This window comes from Phacochoerus africanus, chromosome 3, assembly GCF_016906955.1.
Source record: "Phacochoerus africanus isolate WHEZ1 chromosome 3, ROS_Pafr_v1, whole genome shotgun sequence".
Taxonomy (NCBI): Eukaryota; Metazoa; Chordata; class Mammalia; order Artiodactyla; family Suidae; genus Phacochoerus; species Phacochoerus africanus.
The window spans coordinates 138,063,806-138,078,061 of record NC_062546.1 but is presented as its reverse complement, the minus strand read 5'-3'; the positions used below and the strand labels follow the sequence as shown (position 1 = coordinate 138,078,061).

The 14,256-nt window shown below is 36.6% G+C and overlaps 1 protein-coding gene across 8 annotated transcripts in view; it reads left to right on the top strand.

Moving 5' to 3' along the window:
* The window catches only part of SCN1A (sodium voltage-gated channel alpha subunit 1), a 172,496-nt gene that overhangs the window by 107,235 nt on the left and 51,005 nt on the right, over nucleotides 1-14,256 (top strand). For all 8 annotated transcript variants that reach the window (XM_047772791.1, XM_047772794.1, XM_047772795.1 and 5 more), the window contains 2 exons: nucleotides 778-1,134; nucleotides 2,600-3,082. In XM_047772791.1, the coding sequence (XP_047628747.1) occupies nucleotides 778-1,134; nucleotides 2,600-3,082 (840 nt within the window). The remainder of the gene's footprint in view (nucleotides 1-777; nucleotides 1,135-2,599; nucleotides 3,083-14,256) is intronic.

Below are 14,256 nucleotides of genomic sequence, written 5' to 3'. Positions count from 1 at the left end.
ATTCACTCTCCAGGAAAATGATCTGTACATGGTTAAAATATGGAAGAATCAGATTCTCCCTGGAGCTGGGGTTTGGGGGTTGTCCAAAACTTAGCCATGAGTCTGAAAGTGTTCAAGGACAGGGAAGATGTTGTAAGAGAGTCTTTTTTTTTTTTTTTTTAAGTTAAGAAGCTCCCTAACGGAAGACCTTTACTTCTTGTTTGATCAAGTGCAACAGTTGCTCACAGCTCACATTAGGAAATGTGTCTTGGAGTAGAGACAAGAACAGACACAAAGTCCGCCAACCTGCTTTCCATGCTTTTGGCTTAGGAAAGTGGTCCATAACAATGCAGTGGCTCCAGGTCATTTCTAATTGGTTAAGGTCCAGAGGTAGAGGGATTTACAAGTCTGGAAAGCAAAGCACAAGAATAGAAGTTGGTTCTTTTAAATATTTCGCCATCCAAGATTGTAGATTATAAATTTTTTAGTCAGTAGCAGTCCAGGATGTCCACTAGCTTTAAGTGTTTTTTTGCTATATATATTTTCATTATTGAGGTATGTATAGTTGATATAATATTATGTTGGTTTCAAGTGTACAACATAATGATTCAATATTTGTATGTTGCAAAATGATCGCTACAGTAAGTCTAATTAACATCCATCACCATACATAGTTATAACATCTACAGAACAGATGGTGTAAGAGATTCAGTTTTAATCATTTCTTGGTAAACATCAATATGTGTAATGCTTTTAAAGATTGAACACAATCATATATATTATTTTTTCACTTTACAGCTCCGAGTTTTCAAGTTGGCAAAATCTTGGCCAACATTAAATATGCTAATAAAGATCATCGGCAATTCAGTTGGGGCTCTGGGAAATCTAACCTTGGTGTTGGCCATCATCGTCTTCATTTTTGCTGTGGTCGGCATGCAGCTCTTTGGTAAAAGCTACAAAGACTGTGTTTGCAAGATCAACAGTGAGTGTAAGCTCCCACGCTGGCACATGAATGACTTCTTCCACTCCTTCCTGATTGTGTTCCGGGTGCTTTGTGGAGAGTGGATAGAGACCATGTGGGACTGCATGGAGGTCGCCGGTCAGGCCATGTGCCTTACTGTCTTCATGATGGTCATGGTCATTGGAAACCTGGTGGTATGTACCCACTTAAGATCTGTAGTTCAAAAATAGAGTAGGAGCATAATGAAATAATGACCATTTTGTCAAAACAAAAAATGATTATTAATTTAAAAAGTCTCTTATCTTGAATACATGTATAGTCTGACTTTAACAACACAATCATATAGCAGTGACCCTATAGTTTTATTTTATTTATTTATTTATTTTACCTTTTCTAGGGCCTCACATGTGGCACATGGAGGTTCCCAGGCTAGGGGTCTAATCAGAGCTGCAGCCACCGGCCTATGCCAGAGCCACAGCAACGCGGGATCCAAGCTGCATCTGCGACCTACACCACAGTTCTCGGCAACACTGGATCCTTAACCCACTGAGCGAGGCCAGGGATCGAACCCACAACCTCATGGTTCCTAATCGGATTCGTTAATCACTGAGCCACGTCGGGAACTTCTGACCCTAGTTTTATATTCAACCATTTTGTCAATCATTTCGTCAGATTTATGTGAATTACAAGAGAGTATCATATTAAAGACAAGTCTAGAAGGATATATTGGGAACATCCTACAAATTCCAATCCAAGGGAAGGAGAAGTCTGAAAAAGAAATTTAGAGAGAGCTTAATCTTACTTGCCAGTATAGGACTAAAAAGTATGCCTTTAAATGTTTCTAGCTATTTCAACTTTTCCTTGCCCGTTCATGGTAAATAGCGTTCAGTCACTCTATGTGACTGAACTAACCTGGGTTAGTCAATTTTTTAGAGGCTCTGTGTCAAAACAAAGTTTAGCTAATGGTGTCTGAGATCACCCAAATAGAACAACTGATCTACCCTCTCTTTTACTTTTGGAACATTACTGTAATAGTACAGAAATATATAATATACTCCAAAGGGTGTGTGCATTAATGTTCCAGTCTCATGGAAATATTAGGAATTCTTTATAAATAGTTGTCCTAACTAGTCAACAGTGGGCTCTGGAAATACAGTAGGTCAAGAAAACATGTTGATGCCTTTGGTAAGCCCACAATTCTCATAATAACGGTTATTTTTCAATTAATGTCTAATTTAATATCTGTTTATCAAAAAGCCATATAAAGTGAATTTAAATGCATAATTTTAAACACTAGTGGATTTTTAGTTTAGAACTCATATATATACACACACACACATATATATATGATAGTACATGTATAAATGTTGTTTCTTATAATCATACAATCTTATAATAATATAAACCTTAGATCAGCTCACTCAATGTCAATCATTTCATAAGTAGGAGAGCTTGAGACCAACAGAAATCATGTCTCTGCCTATGGATAAATCTTTAAGTGGCTATCAAAATTCAAATCAATGAAGCAATCACTATGATGTGGTGTCTCTTTCCCACCCGGAACTGATAATTTCCTCCATTTTTAGAAGAATAAGTGATCTCCGTATGTTCTTCTTTACATTGTTGTGAAATTATAACCATGTTTGTATTATTTTTAAGGTACTGAACCTCTTTTTGGCCTTGCTTCTGAGCTCGTTTAGTGCAGACAACCTTGCAGCCACTGATGATGACAATGAAATGAACAATCTCCAAATCGCCGTGGATAGGATGCACAAGGGAATAGCTTATGTAAAGAGAAAAATATATGAATTTATTCAACAGTCCTTCGTCAGAAAACAAAAGATTTTAGATGAAATTAAACCACTCGATGATCTAAATAACAGGAAAGATTGTTGTATGTCCAATCATACGGGAGAAACTGGGAAAGATCTTGACTATCTTAAAGATGTAAATGGAACCACAAGTGGAATAGGAACTGGCAGCAGTGTTGAAAAATACATTATTGATGAAAGTGATTACATGTCATTCATAAACAATCCCAGTCTTACTGTGACGGTACCAATTGCTGTAGGAGAGTCGGACTTTGAAAATTTAAACACAGAGGACTTCAGTAGTGAATCAGATCTAGAAGAAAGCAAAGAGGTAAGATTTTATAGATGTGGGTGGGTACAAATATATATGTATCTATATGTATCATAATATATATGATTACCGAGGAACAAAAGCCCAGCAAGATGATTAATAACTTAAAGAATAATATGGTATGAGTCTAATTTTCTCATCCTAATGGGCATTTGTTAGATGTTCGAATGAATGAATGAATGATGCAAGAAATGAACAAGTTTCATCAGATTTAATCCTTATAATAACCTCAAAAGAATGTGTTATGATTCTAACTTTTCAGATAAGAAAACCAGCCTAGGAAGTTTAAGGTCGTATAACTAATGAGGGAGGTAGAGCTGAGAATTGAACTTATAGTCTTACTACATTGAGAGAGAGCTTTCATACTAGCTCACTTATATGGAGGAGAAGTTAACAACAAGAAATAGTCTGTGTAGTTCCTCCAACTAAAATTACATTGACCTGCATGTTTGTCTTCCAGGCTGCATAACAATATATCACACACTGGGAGTTCCTATCGAGGCTTAGCGGTAACGAACCTGACTAGTATCCATAAGGATGCAGGTTCGATCCCTGGCCTTGCTCAGTGGGTTAAGGATCTGGTGGTGCCGTGAGCTGTGATACAGGTTTCAGATGCAGCTTGGATCCCATGTTGCTATGGCTGTGGCTGTAGTTGCAGCTCTGGTTCTACTCCTAGCCTGGAAACTTCCATATGCTGTGTGTGCGGCCCTAAAAAGACCAAAAATGTATATATTTTCTTTTTTTCTCCATCACACACTGGGTGGCTGAAAGAACCAAAATGTATTTTCTCACATTTCTACAGACTGGAAAGTCCAAGATCAAGATGCTAGGAGGGTCAGTGTTTGGCGGGGAGCTCTTGGGTTGCAGATAGGTGCCTTCTCACTGTGTCCTCACATGGCCTTTCCTCAATGTGTATGTGGAGAGAGAAAGAGCTCTGGCCTCTCTTCCTCTTCTTATATGAGCACCTGCCCTTTTGGATTCAGACTGCAACGTCACAACTTCACTTAGCCTTTATTACGACCTCACAGGCCCTATCTTCAAAAACAGTCACATTGGGAGTTAGGACTTCAACATATTAATTTGGGGGGAACACAATTCTGTCCTTAACAATTGACTTAGAAATATTAAGCTAAAACTTTAGCAGATGTAAAAGATACTTCCAAAGACATCTAGAACAAAATACCTTCTCCTCCCACTTATTGTGTAGAAGTATCAAAAATGGTAAGGTGCCTTAAGTAACATAGTCTAAACTTTTTTTAATTCATTTAAAAACTTAATTCTTTTAAGAACATTTTTAGGTTCACAGAAAAATTGAGAAGGCGGAGAAATTTCCTACATACCTCCTGCCCTCACACATATATGATCTCCCCCGTGATCACCATCCCCTACCAGAGTTGTGTATTTGTTACAGTTGTTGAATCTACATTGATGCATCATTATCCTCCAAGTCCATAGTTTACATTATTTGCATTGTACATTTTATAAGTTTGGACAAATCTATAAAGACATGTATCTGTCATTGTAGTATCACAGAGAGCAGTTTCACAGCCCTAAAAATCCTCTGTGCTCTGCCTCTTCATCTTTCCCTCCCCATTAACTCCTAGCAACCACTGATTTTGAACTGTTTTTGCCTGTTCCAGCATTTCATATAGTTGGAGTCATATAGTATGTAGCCTTTTCAGATTAGCCTCTTTTGCTCAGTCATATGCATTTAGGTTTCTTCCCTGTCTTTTCATGGCTTGATAGTTCATTTCTTTTTAGTAGTAAATAATATTTCATTGTCTGGGTCTATCACAGTTTATTTGTCCATTCACCTACTGAAGAATATCTTGGTTGCTTCCAAGCCTTGGCAATTATGAATAAAGCTGCTGCAAATATCTATATGCAGGTTTCTGTGCGACTATAAGTTTTCAGCTCATTTGGGTAAATACCAAGGATGGTAATGACTGAATGGTATGCTAAGTGTAAGTTTTATTTTGTAAGGAATTGCCAAACTGTCTTCCAAAGTGACTGTACAGTTTTGCATTCTCATTAGCAGTGAATGAGAGCTCCAGAACATTTGGTATAGTCAGTGTTCTGAATTTAGGCTATCCTGCTAGGTGAATAATGCTATCACATTTTTAATTTGCATTTTCTGGATTATATATGATGTGGAGTACCTTTTCATATGTGCCTTTTTCATCTGTGTATCTTCTTTGGTGAGGTGTCTATAAGAAATTTGACTTGTCTTTTAATCAACTTGTTTGTTATTGTTGAGATTTAAGAATTTTTTATCTATTTTGAATAACGGTCCTTAATCAGCATTATTTGTGCAAATATCTTCTCCTAAATCTATGGCTTGTCTTCTCAGTCTCTTAATATCTTTCCCAGAGCAGATATTTTTTCTTATAAATTCAATGAAGTCCAGTTTATCCATTCTTTTTTTCCATTGATTGTGCAAAACTTTGCTCAAGATCATCAAAATCTTCTCATGTCTTATCTCCTAGGAATTTTACAGTTTTGCAAGTTTGTATTAAAGTCTGTGATCCATTTTGAGTTAATTTTTATGATGTATGTAAGGTCTATATCTAGAGTTTATCATAAATGGATGTCAAATTTTATCAAAAGCTTTTTCTGTATCTATTGAGAGGACCATAAAGTTTTTATTCTTCAATTAACAAATGTGATGTATCACATTGATTGATTTGAGATAGTAAAGAATCCATGTGTCCCTGGGATAAGTTCCACTTGATCATGGTGTATGATCCTTTTAATGTATTGTTGGATTCAATTTACTGTTATTTTGAGGATTTTTGTGTCTTTGTTCATCAGTGATATTGGCTTGTGATTATCTGTTTTGGTGATATCTCTGTCTGGTTTTGGTATCAGAGTGATGCTCATCTCATAGAATGAATTTGGAAGTGTTCCTTTCTCTGCAATATTGTGGAATGGTTTGAGAAAGATAGATGTTAACTATTCTCTAAATATTTGGTAGAATTCACCTGTGAAGCCATCTGGTCCTGGGCTTTTGTTTTTTGGGAGTTTTTTAATTACTCAAAATTATTTCATTACAGAAATTATCCATAACAAATACTTTTCTGCAAAACTTTGACATGATATATACTCATACCAGTTTTGTTTGTATTGATCAAGGCTAACAGAAACATTGATCTCTTTATTAAAAAATGACCATCCACTGAACCAGTGTAAGAAATTCTATTTCTTTATACATTGTGTCATTTTATAGCTTCAAATGATGCATTAATTAAAAATTTAAATATTAGGTTAATAGAAGTTTTAGGGATAATTTAATAACTTATTTCTCAAATTACGAGTCATGACACAGTAGGAGTTGATAAACCAACTTATACCAGTAATTTACATTTTTAATTAAATAAAATACATGACATCAGAGCACATTGCATAGTTAGGAAGTACTAGTGAATAGAGCTTTTGTTGCCTATGCTGAACTTTAATGTGTTGCTTTTCTAATTAGAGTACAAACCCTAGGTCCATGAGTGTAGGGCCTGAAGTTCAGGACTTCAGTGTGAGAAGCAATGTTTCAGCTCTTTAAAGGTAGTGATCATGGACCTTTCCTGACCCTAGGCAGAATATATGGCTTCTTCTTTGCAGTCAAATACTCTACCACAGGGCAATACCCTGGCTATGGCTTTTTTTTTTTCCAGTTCCCAGAGATAGAAGGCGCAGAATATATAGGTAATAAACAATGCATGTTCTAGGCTCATGCATCTTACGAAGTATCATAACTACTGATATACATGCATGTCTCTCCTTTTATGTCATAACACGCATACCTATGCATGTTTAGTAAAAAGTAGGCACTTAGATCAAACTTTTCCAGCTGATTTAACTGTTTTTATAGAACCAGTTTGAAGGTATTCACCACACTTACACTGAAGAGAACATACTTGAAAATATAGTTTTATTTTCCATGATCCATATATCATTTTTTATTGTTATTTCCCCAATACGCTTTTTTCCTACTGTATAGCATAATGACCTATTTATGCATACATGTACACATTCTATTTTCTCACATTGTCATGATCCATCATAAGTGACTAGACATAGTTCCCAGTGCTACACAGCAAGATCTCATTGCTAATCCATTCCAAAGGCATACACCATTTTTACCTTCATTCAGTCTATTACCGATTAGATCTTGTTTTTATCTCTGTTAGACATTTCATCCTGTCGATTTATATTGGGCTTCTAGGAAAGAAATAATCCCTTATCTTTCTCCCATGAGTTGCTGTTTCTCATCTGGTTGATATTTTTATGCTAAATACTGAATGTTCTGTTCATCCCCATTACATTCCAATTTCTTTCATTCATTTTTAAATCTGACTTTCTGTAAATATTCTTTTATATATTACCATATTGTCCTAAATTTTCTGGCACTTTTATTCACCATATTCTTCCTCTTTGGTCTGAAATAAACCCATACAAAATTATTTCTCTTAATTGGTTCTTTTTATATATATATATATATTACTCAACAAATTTATTACATTTATAGTTGTACAATGATCATCACAACCCAATTTTATAACATTTCCATCCCAAACCCCAGCATCCCCCTGCCCCCCCCCCACCTCTCTCTGTTGGAAACCATAAGTTTTTCAAAGTCTGTGAGTCAGTATCTGTCCTGCAAAGAAGTTCATTTTGTCCTTTTTTTCAGATTCTACATGTAAGTGATAGCATTAGATGTTGGTGTCTCATTGTCTGACTGACTTCACTTAGCATGATAATTTCTAGGTCCATTCATGTTGCTAAAAAATGCCAGTATTTCTTTCCTTTTAATGGCTGAGTAATATTCCATTGTGTATATGTACCACATCTTCTTGATCCACTTCTCTGTTGATGGGCATTTAGGTTGTTTCCATATCTTGGCTATTGCAAATAGTGCTGCAGTGGACATCAGAGTACATGTGTCTTTTCGAGTCATGGTTTTCTCTGGATAGATGCCCAGGAGTGGGATTGCTGGATCAAATGGTAGTTCTATTTTTAGTTTTCTGAGGAATCTCCAAAAATGTAATAGGGTTCCTTTTTCTCTACAGCCTCTCCAGCACTTATTGTTTGTAGACTTTTTGACAATGGCCATTCTGGCTGGTGTAAGGTGCTGCCTCATAGTGGTTTTGATTTGCATTTCTCTAATAATGAGTGATGTTGAACATCTTTTCATGTGTTTTTTGGCCATCCATATGTCTTCTTTGGGGAATTGTCTGTTTAGATCTTCTGCCCATTGTTTAGTGGGGTTGTTTGGTTTTCTTTTTGGTATTGAGTGGTATTGAGTGGTAGGATTAATTTTGGAGATTAATCCCTTGTCAGTCGCTTCATTTGCAGATTTTCTCCCATTCTGTGGGTTGTCTTTTTGTTTTGTTTAGGGTTTCCTTTGCTGTGCAGAAACTTTTAAGTTTAATTAAGTCCCATTTGTTTATTTTTGTTTTTACTGTCATGACTCTGAGGTGGATCTGAAAAGATATTGCTGTCATTTATGTTGGAGAGGGTTTGGCTTATGTTTTCCTCTGAGAGTTTTATAGTATCTTCTCTTATATCTAGGTCTTTAATACATTTTGAGTTTATTTTTGTGTATGGTGTTAGGGAGTGTTCTAATTTCATTCTTTTCCATGTGGCTATCCAGTTTTCCCAGCACCACTTATTGAACAGGCTGTCTTTTCTCCATTGTATATTCTTGCCTTCTTTGCCATAGATAAGTTGACTCTGGGTGCGTGGGTTTAATTCTGGGCTTTCTATCCTGTTCCACTGATCTATATTTCTGTCTTTGTGCCAGTACCATACAGTTTTGATGACTGTTGCTTTATAGTATAGTCTGAAGTCAGGGAGCCTGATTCCTCCAGCACCATTTTTCTTTTTCAGGATGTATTTGGCTATTCTGGGTCTTTTGTGCTTCCAAACAAACTTTAAAATATTTTGTTCGAGTTCTGTGAAAAATGTCCTTGGTAATTTGAGAGGGATTGCAATGATTCTGTAGATTTCCTTAGGTAGTATAGTCATTTTGATAATATTGACTCTTCCAAACCAAGAGCATGGTATGTCTTTCCATCTCTTTGTGTCCTCTTTGATTTCTTTCATCAGTGTCTTATAGTTTTCAGAGTACAAATCTTTTGTCTCTTTAGGTAGGTTTACTCCTAGGTATTTTATTCTTTTGGATGCTAATTTCTCTTTCTGATCTTTAATTGTTAGTATATAGAAATGCAATCGATTTCTGTGTATTAGTTTTGTATCCTGAACTTTGCCAAATTCATGGATGAGCTCTAACAGTTTTCTGGTAGAGCCTTTAGGATTCTCTAGGTATAGTGTCATGTCATCTGCAAATAGTAATAGCTTTACTTCTTCCTTTCCAGTTTATATTCCTTTTATTTCTTTTTTACTTCTCTGATTGCTGTGGTGAGGACTTCCAAAACCGTGTTGACTAGTAGCAGTGACAGTGGACATCCTTGTCTTATTCCTGATCTCAGCGGGAATTCTTTCAGCTTTTCACCATTGAGAATGATGTTCGCTGTGGGTTTGTCATATATGGCCTTTATTATGTTGAGGTAGATTCCCTCTATGCCCACTTTCTGAAGAGGTTTTTATCAGAAATGAGTGTTGGATTTTGTCAAAGGCTTTTTCTGCATCTATTGAGAGGATCACATGGTTTTTATTCTTCTGTTTGTTAATGTGGTGTATCACACTGATTGGTTTGCAGATATTGAAGAATCCTTGCATCCCTGGGGTAAATCCCACTTGATCATGATGTACAATCCTTTTAATGTATTGTTGGATGTGGTTTGCTAGTATTTTGTTGAGGATTTTTTCATCTATGTTCATCAGTGAAATTGGCCTGTTGTTTAATTTTTTTGTGGTATTTTGTCTGGTTTTGGTATGAGGGTGATGGTGGCCTCATAGAATGAGTTTGGGAGTGTCCCTTCCTCTGCAATTTTTTGGAATAGTTTCAGAAGGTGCCGGAGTCTAGGTCCAGCTGCCAGGGTATCCCTACAGGGATGGATAGTGTCTGTGATGCACACAGAGACAGCCTCTTTGTCCCTTCTTTCAGGGCGCTGGACTGCTCAAATTTTATTAGCATAATTAGCAGTTAATACAGACAGCTTAATTGTAACTTACATTACAGTGCTTAGGTCATATTTTTAAAGATTAAACTTTAGATTACGTGGTACAGTAGATGTACATTGTATTCTAAGGATTTTAATTAATACCAACGGATGTAATACATCATGTAAAACTATAATGGGTACAAAGCATCATGTGGAAAAAAAAAGTAGAGATAAAAATAAGAAATTTTGGTACAAAGCATCTTGTGGTTACTACCTATTATTATGTTAAGCTAATCATTAACAGCCAGAAAGGTCACAAGCACAAGAATTTGACATTTACAAAAACACTTTTTTTAGATTAGAGCTTAGGGTACTAACTTCAAAGCGTTATGGTCAGGGGACAGTATGAGAGAATATTTTTTAATGTCAAAACAACTTAATTTCCTAAAACTTAAAATCTTTTTACAAAATTCATTAAAAGCAAGATTATTATTTGTTTTTTCATGTATGTCTAACCTATTCTTAACCTATTATACATAACACAATTACCTAACTCTAAAATCTATTCTTGTAGCAAACTAATGAATACTTTTGTTTTTACCTACATTGGATTTGAATAGGGGGAATTAAACCAAAGTAAAGCTCTTATTATTTGATTACTGTTCCAATTTTTTATTGTTCCAATTTTATTGAGTCACAAAACAATATAGGGAAATAACAAAAAATAACATACAAATAACAGAAAAGATTGAATAATAAGTAAATAACAAGAAAGACTGATTTTTTCAAGAAGCGATTTTATTCTTGCACTGTTGTGCAAAGCCTTCATTTTGTTATTGTTGCTGTTGTTGTCGGGTAGCAGGTGAGCCTCATTATTTTTAGAACTTGCCCTCGGAACTGTGCTGCCAGGTAAGCCTTTTTCCCTATTTCTAAACCTGCCCTCGGAACTATGCCGACAGGTAGGCCTTTTTTCCTCGGTTAGCAACCCTGCCTTCGGAACTGTGCCATAAGGCTAGTTCCCTTCCTCGGCCTCCTGCATCTCCTTGGCTCCCCGCAAGAAGGATAGGTGTTAGCTCTTCTCTAAATGTTTGATAGAATTTGCATGTGAAGCTATCTGGTCCTGGACTTTTGTTTGTTGGAAGTGTTTTAATCACAGTTTCAATTTCAGTACTTGTGATTGGTCTGTTCATCTTTTGATTTCATCTTGGTTTGGTCTTGGAAGATTGTACTTTTCTAAGAATTTGTCCATTTCTTCTATGATCCTTTGTATTTCTGTGACGTCTCCTTTTTCATTTCTAATTTTATGAATTTGTGTGCTCTCTTTTTTTCTTGATAAGTCTGGCTAAGGATTTATCAATTTTGTTGATCTTTTCATGGAACCAGCTTTTCATTTCATTCATCTTTGCTATGGTTTTCTTCATTTCTATTTCATTGATTTCTGCTCTGATCTTTATGATTTCTTTCCTTCTACTAACTTTAGGTCTTGTCTGTTCTCTCTTGAGCTGCTTTAGCTGTAAATTTAGGCTGCTTATTTGAGCTTTTTCTTGTTTCCTGAGGTAGGCTGGTATTGCTATAAATTTCCCTCTTAGAACTGCTTTTGTTGCATCGCAGGGGTTTTGGAGTGTCGGTATCTTTGTTGTCACTTGCTTTGAGGTATTTTTTAACTTCCTCTTTGATTTCTTCAGTGATCCATTGGTTGTTTAGTAGCATGTTGTTTAGTGTCCCTGCGTTTGTGTTTTTTTGCAGTTTTTCTCTTGGTGTTGATTTCCAGTCATATAGGTTGTGGTCAGAAAAGATGCTTGATATGATTTCAATTTTCTTAAAGTTACTGAGGCTTAATTTGTAGCTCAGGATGTGATCAATCTTAGAGAATGTTCCATGTGCACTTGAGAAGAAAGTATATTCTGCTGGTTTTGAATGGAATGTCCTATAAATATCTATTAAATACATCTGGCCTATTGTTTCCTTCAGGGCCTGTGTTTCCTTATTGATTTTCTATCTGGTTGATCTGTCCATCGCTGTAAGTGGGGTGTTAAAGTCCCCCACTATGATTGTGTTATTGTTGATTTGTCCTTTTAAGGTTGTTAGCAGTTGCCTTATATATTGTGGTGAAACTATGTTGGGTGAGTAGATATTTAAAATTGATATATCTTCTTGGATTAATCCTTTGATCATTATGTAGTGACGTTCTTTGTCCCTTAAAATATTCTTCATTTTAAAGTCTATTTTGTCTGTTATGAGTATTGCTACTCCAGCTCTCTTTTGATTCCTGTTTGGCTGCAATATTTTCTTCCATCCTCTCACTTTCAATTTGGATGTGTCCCTAGAAGTGAAGTGGGTCTCTTAAAGACAGCATATATATAGGTCTTGTTTTTGTATCCATTCAGCCAGTCTGTGTTTTGGTTGGGGCATTTAGTCCATTAACATTTAAGGTAATTATTGATATGTATGTTCTTATTGCCATTTTGTTAATTGCTTTGGATTTGTTTTTGTTGCCCTTTTTTCTTCCATTTTTCTCTTGTTCTCTCCTCTTGTGGTTTGATGACTATCTTTAGTGTTGCATTTGAGTTGATTTTTCTTATTTGTTTGTGTATCAATTGTAGATCTTTGGTTTGCAGTTACTCTGAAGTTTTGATATGAGGAGTCTATATATATAGACTTCTAGTGAATGTTTTATTTCAGTTATTGTATTTTGCATCTCTTCTTGTTTAAGTTTTATATCTTGTATCTCTTTGGTCAGTGTTTCCTGTAAGTTATCCATCTTTGCCTCCAGTTTATTTCCAATGTCTTGCACCATCTTCCTCAGCAACAGTCTAATGTCTTTTTCCTGGAGGCTGAGAATCTCCTCATCACTTAGCTGATTTTCTGGGGTTTTTCCTTTCTCCCTCATCTGAGTTATAGTTCTCTGTCTTTTCATTTTTATAGATTTTTGGCATGGTGACCTTTTTACAGATATTAGAGTTGTAGCCTCTCTTACTTCTGGTGTCTGCCCCCCTTGTCGCTGAAGTTGGTATGGGGGCTTGCTGTAGGCTTCCTGATGAGAGGGGCTGATGCCTGCCCACTGGTAGGTGGAGCTGATTCCTATCCCTCTGGTGGGTGGGGCTTTGTCTCTGGGTGAGATTAGAGGGGGCTTTGTGCCTGGGGGGTGGGGGGGAGTCTTTAGGCAGCCTTTTTACTGATGTGCAGGGCTGTGATCCCACTGGATTGTTGTTTGGCCTGGGGTTCTCAGTGCTGATGGGTGGGGCCAGATTTTCCCAAAATGGCCACCTCTAGAGAAATGTATGCTGCTGAATATTCCCAAGAGCTTTGCTTCCAATGCCCTTTCCCCACAACAAGCCATAGTCACCCCCTGTTTTCACAGGAGATCCTCCAAGAACTTGAGTCAGGTCTGACCGAGATTCCTATGGAGACTTTGCTTTGCCCTGGGACCCAGTTCACATGAAAGTCTGTGTGCGTCTTTTAAGAATGGGGTCTCCATTTACCCCAGTCCCGTGGAACTCCTGTACCCAAGCCCCACTTGCCCTCAATGCCAGATGCTCCAGGGGCTCTTTCTCCCAGTGCCAGATCCCCAGGCATGGGGACTTGAGGTGGGGCTCAGAACTCTCACTCCTGTAGGTGAGTCTCTGTGATACAGTTACTTTCCAGTCTGGGGCCCTTCCTACCCGGGAGGTATGGGGTTGCTTATATTGTGTAATTGCCCCTCCTACCTCTTGATGTAGCCTCCTCTTTATCTTCTGGAGACAGATATCTTTTTGAAAGTTTCCAGTACATTTGGTTCAAGATTGCTCAGCATTTGGTTGTAATTTCGTTGTTTTTAGAATAGAAGTTGAACTCCAGTCCTATTCTACTATCTTAATCTCCTTGTAATTGCTTCTTTAGTCTAATATTTACTTCATCAAAAACAAGGCATAATTCATGAGCTGCTCTGCTTTTAGTGGAATTAAACTGAGAAGAAATAACGCAAAAGATGAGGATTCTTTATTCTATATTAGAAATGTAGCTTATAATACATTAAAGTAACCTTGTCATTTTCCTTCTTTCTCTTTTGGCTTTACTTCTTTATTCTTTTTTTTTTTTTTTTTTTTTTGGCTATACTCATGGCATGCCTAAGTTCCC